The 6,684-nt window shown below is 35.2% G+C and overlaps 1 protein-coding gene across 1 annotated transcript in view; it reads left to right on the plus strand.

Moving 5' to 3' along the window:
• The window catches only part of auh (AU RNA binding protein/enoyl-CoA hydratase), a 16,085-nt gene extending 9,802 nt beyond the window's left edge, over positions 1 to 6,283 (plus strand). The window contains exons 5-10 of the mRNA XM_077498159.1: positions 426 to 518; positions 1,924 to 1,980; positions 2,626 to 2,813; positions 2,903 to 2,953; positions 4,475 to 4,522; positions 5,374 to 6,283. Coding sequence (XP_077354285.1) covers positions 426 to 518; positions 1,924 to 1,980; positions 2,626 to 2,813; positions 2,903 to 2,953; positions 4,475 to 4,522; positions 5,374 to 5,451 — 515 coding nt within the window. The 3' untranslated portion in view covers positions 5,452 to 6,283. The remainder of the gene's footprint in view (positions 1 to 425; positions 519 to 1,923; positions 1,981 to 2,625; positions 2,814 to 2,902; positions 2,954 to 4,474; positions 4,523 to 5,373) is intronic.
• Positions 6,284 to 6,684: the final 401 nt, after the last annotated feature.

The following is a 6,684-nucleotide window of genomic DNA, read 5'->3' on the forward strand; positions in this document are numbered from 1 at the left end:
CAAATTTGTCCCAAGTCTTATTTTGTCACAAATAAAACGATTGGTCAGTCATGTGGGTCTGTTATTTTTATAAATTATTGACCAGGTTCCATGTTAATAGACGTCAAACCCAGAGATAGGAGACTGTTTAGAAGTCCCTCACCTATGACTGTGAGCCAACCCAAGTCCAAAGCCCTTGACAACTTGGCTGCTTGGATCATTGGGACACATTAACCCCACCACCACAAAGGAGTAGGGGAAATTATATGGATGAGAATTATTAATAAGGACAAAGTAAATATTTTACTTGCAGCACCAAATTGATGTGGTTGTTGGATGTTTTTATCTTTTTAAATAAATTCTTTTGTAATATTAGGGGGGAAAAAAATCCTGAAATGCTAAATAGTTGTACTTGTGCTTCTGCTAAAATATATTTCCACCAATAGGTAACCTACCAATGCCAACAATAGCTGCACTGGATGGAGCCGCCTTAGGAGGAGGCTTGGAAATGGCTCTGGCGTGTGACATCAGAGTTGCCTGTAAGATCCTTTTACCGGTAACTTTTCTTTTGGAATGATGCATACAACTTTTTCTTTTTTTTTTTTTAAATTACGGTCTGTTAAATTTACTGTCTATATATTTCCATCCGTCCATTTTGTGTACCGCTTTACCCTGGACTAATAGGCACTTAATCATGCTGCATCTAATATTGCTATTATATATTTGTTTAATTTACAGTATTTTTTAATAATAATAATAATAATAATAATAATAATAATAATAAATATTTGTTTAATTTACGGGTCTTTTATAATAATGCTAAAAATGGTATGAATATTAATAATATTTACTATTATAATTGTTTATTTATTTATTTATTATTAATAATAATAATTTTTTGAAAAGCCTTTAAAAAAAATGATGCATACAACTTTTTTTTTTTTTTTTTTTTTTTTAATTACGGTCTACGAAATTTACTGTCTATATATTTCCATCCGTCCATTTTGTGTACCGCTTCACCCTGGACTAATAGGCACTTAATCATGCTGTGTCTAATATTGCTATTATATTTGTTTAATGTACGGGTATTTTTTAATAATAATAATAATAATAATAATATATTTGTTTAATTTATGGGTATTTTTTAATAACAATAATAATAAAATTTACTATTATGATTAGATATTTATTTATTTACTTATTTAATAATAATAATTTTTTGAAAAGCCTTTAAAAATGCAGGTAAATTAAACAATATATAATAATAATCATAATAATAATATTAATAATAATAATTATTATTATTATTATTATTATTATTATATATATTTTTTTAATTTACTATATCGATTATATATTCCTTTAGTCTAAAAAATGTCTTGCTCTTGTCAATAACTATGTCCCACCTTCCGTTACGTTGGAGTTCCAGATGCAAAACACATCTATTCAGAATAGTTCATCTGTTTATTGCATATTGATTTTTAATGTTTTTTTTTTTGGTTTTTTTTACTTTTGTTTTGCATTTTTCATTGTTTCTTTTGTTGTAGTTGGCTATAAATAATTGATGATTGTCTTATAACTGAGATTTTATTTTCGTATCAGTTTGAAAAATGGACGATTTTATTTTTTGCCACACTAATTAATTGGCTTCAAGACCATTTTAAACATTGGAATACATGAGAGAGAGCCCAATATCTTGTGGGAAACATTTCAGTCTTGTGCATCTTAGTTGCCATTCAAACAATTTCTGTGAAGTCCTTTCCCTTCAGCAACTCCATGTTGAAGATAATAGACCTTAAAAAAAAAAAAAAAAAAGTTAGTTCAGTACATTTACCAGTATACAGATGTACTGATTGTTTCCATTGTGTTCCTGTACTTATTTGTTGTGTATTTATGTGGGACCTTCAAAAGATGGATTGATTGTGATGCTATCTCTCCCTCCAGCAAATGCTGCAAAAATGGGACTTGTTGAGACCAAACTTGCTATTATTCCTGGGGCAGGTAAGATTGTTTTACACTCAAAACATCAAACAACAAGTAAACTTGTGGTTGCACAAGTTAGCACACCCTCTTAAAAACTAATGGCTGTGTTCACAATTAACGAGTCACATTCAACTCATGTTAAATGGACACACTGACTACCATTTTAAGTGTATCTGATTTACCCAATATAGACAATATGTTGTGCTACTTGCTGACTGACCTGTTTTTTTTTTTTTTTAAGGTAAAAATTGAAATTATAAATTAGTTCAAGAGGAAGTTGACCCCAAACGATATTGTGTACTGTACAATATGTTCAATGCCATGCTTAGACTAGTGGGGGAGTACCCCCACTAGTTTAAGCATGGCATTTTAACATTGTGATAAATAAATAACTTCCCCTTTTCATTATTATTTAAGTATTATTTAAACTCACTGTACATAATTGTGTACAGTGGGGGGAAAACAAGTATTTAGTCATTCACCCCTTGTGCAAGTTGTCCCACTTAAAATGGTGATAGGTGTGTAATTTTTATCATATTGTAGGTACACTTCAGTCATTTTAATTTCTCTTTTTAAATAAGGCTATTTAAGAAAAAGTCTTAGATGGTCTTGTATATTTTATTTAATATACAGATGGTCCTATGTTGCCCTTTTCCTATGCAGGTGGTACTCAGCGTCTCCCCAGGGTGATTGGCGTGTCCCATGCTAAAGAGTTGATGTACACTGCCCGGGTGGTGGATGGAACAGAAGCCTGTCGGCTGGGTCTCGTCAGTCATTCTGTGGAGCAGAATAAGAGCGGAGATGCTGCCTACCTGCGAGCTTTGGAGCTCGCACGTGAGATTAACCCTCAGGTGAAGAGGGTGTTAGTCACCGGAAGTTTCTAGAAATGTTGTCATACATTTTAAGCCTCTGTTAAGATGTTGTGCTTTTGTTTCCACAGGGTCCGATTGCAGTCAGGATGGCGAAACTGGCCATCAATCAGGGAATGGAGGTAGGCACAGTAATCAATATGCGCTACCAACTTTCGCATTCGGGGAAGCAGGTGAAAGCAGGGAAAGCACTTTGGTCCGGCGCAAGTAAATGGCAGAACCCCATAGCTTGAAACCGGGACAAAGCACCTGCAGTAACTTAAAACAATCTCCAATCTCTACAGTGTCTGTTGTAATACGGCTTCATGTCATCAAACCTTATGGCACAGCATACACAGAAATTTTGCTAACCCATTTTCTAGGTTAGGTTACGTTGTTACGACCAGCTCTTCTAAGGAAAAGGGAAGTAACATATACCAAGGTTTTAGATGGTAGAATGAAAGTTGACAATTTTAACTCATTTGCTCCCAATAAAGTGTAAACACGTTTATATATATATATATATATATATATATATATATAATTTTAAGTGTCCCAAAGACGTAGACGGAAAGATGTTTTTTTTTTTTTGGTTTGTTTTTTTTCCATGCTAGAGCTTACAAGAAGGCTTTGATGCAGCCTTTCAACTGCAAAGAACGGTTGCAAAAATTGTAGTTATTACACAAACGGCCAGCAGGTGGCAGCAGAGCAAAGGAGATCAACCACGGCCATCTAGAAAAAAAAGCTAAATTACTTAGAATTTTAAATAGATTTGTGAAAACGGATGAAACTTAGCTCTCTTCTAATGCGAATTGCTGCAAAACGGAAACAGATAGAAACATACTTTTTTTCCTGATGAAAGAAGAGACTTTAATCTTTCTTTTGATAGATTCCATACTTTTATAGCAATTGAACACAATATTCTGTGGGCCTTGCAAAATCAGTCAAAATTCAGTAAAATAGCCGGGAGCGAACGGGATTGCTTCTGTGAAAATGGCTGGGAGTCAATGCATTAATTGGGAATTTGTAGTTTTTCACACAAAGTTCACAAAGACTAGAGTCAATCCCAAATGTTTTTACAAAGATGAGAGTCTAGCACAAAGAGTTTTACAAAGTGTCTCAACTATACGACAACTGGGCTTTACATGATCAGGATTTTTGGGGGCTAATTAGCGAGTTAAAAAAAACCCAAAAAAAACATACACAAAAACTATTTCAGGATCACCGATCTGATCATAAGATGGTGCAATATGTCTTATTAATGCCCGTAAAATCCAAAATACTGTGGTAATTGTTTTGACGTTTTCAGAGGTTGAAGTGGTCATGAGTAGAGATGTACATGTGAATTTCGGTGACGATTCATTGCATTTTGGTGTCAGTAAGAGACATTTGGCTTTTGTACATGTAAAGTTGTGCTTATAAGTGCACATACCCTCGGGTATGTACACTATGAGCACAACTGTAGTAGACCGGTAGGGCCACAGTCTGACTGTAGTTATTGGCCTGACACAGCGGCGCACTGTTTTCACTGTTACTTGATAATCTGTGTCATCTCTGACATTAGGTAAATAAAGCAGTTTGAGAAATAACAAACACAAGTTCATATCTGGGCACATGGGTAAAATCACGCTTGGCATTACAAGAGTTTCCATCTTTTCTTTCAGGTAGATTTGTCGACAGGCTTGGCTATTGAAGAAGCATGCTATGCACAAGTGAGTACTGTCCATGCCAAATCATTTCATGTTGAATGTTTCAATTTGGCTAAAAGCAAAATAACTTGGATCGAACATTTAAATAATTACGGATAATTATTTTGTTCTGTAGCCGTTGAAATGTCAGAACAGTCGAAACCTGGGAGAGAATCACGAGCTAATGATAATGGCTGTTGATTTCCACATTTACTTTTGTGTCCTAAATTTAAAATACTAATGTGCTTTTGTTAGTATGTGTACATTTAGACAAAATGTTTTAAAAATAATTTCCCTTTACAGTGGATATGAAGTCAATACACCCATGTTAAAATTCCAGATTTTTGTGATGTAAAAAAAAAAAAATGGCTGCAAACCGCTGCCAAATCATGAGTTACATCATTAATCAACACTAGTGAGCCTGCTCCAGAAGCTGCCTTGCAAAACTCAAGCCATCAAATGACATTACCATGCTTCACAGATGAGCTTGTGTGTTTTGGATCATAGGCAGACCCTTTCTTTCTCCATATTTTGGCCTTTCCGTCACTTTGGTAGAGGTTAATCTTGGTCTCGTCACTCCATAAAACGTTTTTTCAAAACTATTGTGGTTGTTTAACATACCTATGATGTAAGTACCATTAAATAACAGCTGGAATTCTGGACATTTGTCTCATATTCATCTTTTGATCTGAAACCCAAATGTCTCCAGTATACAATAAAGGAATTGGCCCTGCTGTTCCAAGACTTTTGGAGGAAACTCCAAGTCTCTTGTTACATGCTAAATATTGTATCTTGTCTTGTCACTGTATGGAAAAACAAAACAAGCCACTTGATAACAACTGGTGTAGAGTATTGATATATTTTTGTTTTCAAAGGTGATACCAACTAAAGATCGCCTGGAGGGTTTGGCTGCATTCAAGGAAAAAAGGCGTCCTCAGTACAAGGGGGAGTGACTCGCTCAAACATCCACGATTTTTGCCTTAAGTTCTTGTACCACTGCTTCCAACATCCTTAGAGGTGAAATTGTACACTTCAGTGCATTAGCCTGCACAGTACCTGAAGGATGGGATGATGTTTGATCAGTGCTTTACATCAGAGTAGCTATATTTGAATGATTGACCATATCATATTGACTAAGCAATTTCCAGTGATTGGTTTTTAGTCCCCCAATCCCAAGCCATAAATTAATGTTTTTTTTTATTGCTTCTTGAATGATGCATCAGCAGTTTTTTGTTTTTTTAAACTTGGGTTTCTGTCAGTCAAAAACACACTGTGACCTGAGAATGACCATAGCCATATTGCAAACCGAAGCCTACGTAATCACAATGATTGCGAAAGGACTGTGGTGTCAGTAGTTTTCACTTGACCACTTATTTAAGTCGCTCACTCATTCACCACTTTCTCCAACACACTACAGAGAGACTCATTGGAATAAAACGTGTGGGCTGGGATGCATTGAAACCTCTGCTCGTACATCACACTTAAGGTTTGCATGGATTCATAGTTTGTGGAAGTTAAAGCCTTCTTGTGTCTGTATATGTACACTGTTCTCTACAGTAACCCTCACAAAGTCTGTGCTGCACACTTATCCAAACATTTACCAAATTGACATGTTTCAACCAGACGCCTGCAATATAAGTTTGCCCTCCCTTTTTTTTCTGTATTGTGCGAAGCAGTGATTTTGGTCATAACGTCTGTACATAAGCCTCCAACTCATCTGGACGGTTGATTGCATTGTCATAACAAAGATGCTTGTAATCTTAAATAAAAGGTCTGACACATTCAGTTGCGATGAAGTTGACCACTCATTCAACATGAAACGAGACACGTGATACCTCTCGAATCATTACTAACAAGCAATATGGCTGTTAACAGTCTGTGGTAAGATGGCACCAGAAGCAGAACCGTCGCTAGGTTTTATGGACTGGGGAGGCAAAGTCACCAGTAGATAATTGGTTGATAAGTCATTAAGCAAAGTTTTGCTTCAATTGATACTATATCAATTAATTTTAAAATAAACATTAAAAGTAGTGCTGTCAAACAACCTATTAACTCTTTGACTGCCAAATATTATCCAAAAAACAAGCACAACAGTGCCAGCCGATTTTGAGCATTTTCACTCATCTTTCATGGCAAACAAAATATTGTGCGCTATGACTACATAAACATAAAAAAAGTATGTTTCT

This window comes from Festucalex cinctus, chromosome 15 (assembly GCF_051991245.1).
Source record: "Festucalex cinctus isolate MCC-2025b chromosome 15, RoL_Fcin_1.0, whole genome shotgun sequence".
Lineage (NCBI taxonomy): Eukaryota > Metazoa > Chordata > Actinopteri > Syngnathiformes > Syngnathidae > Festucalex > Festucalex cinctus.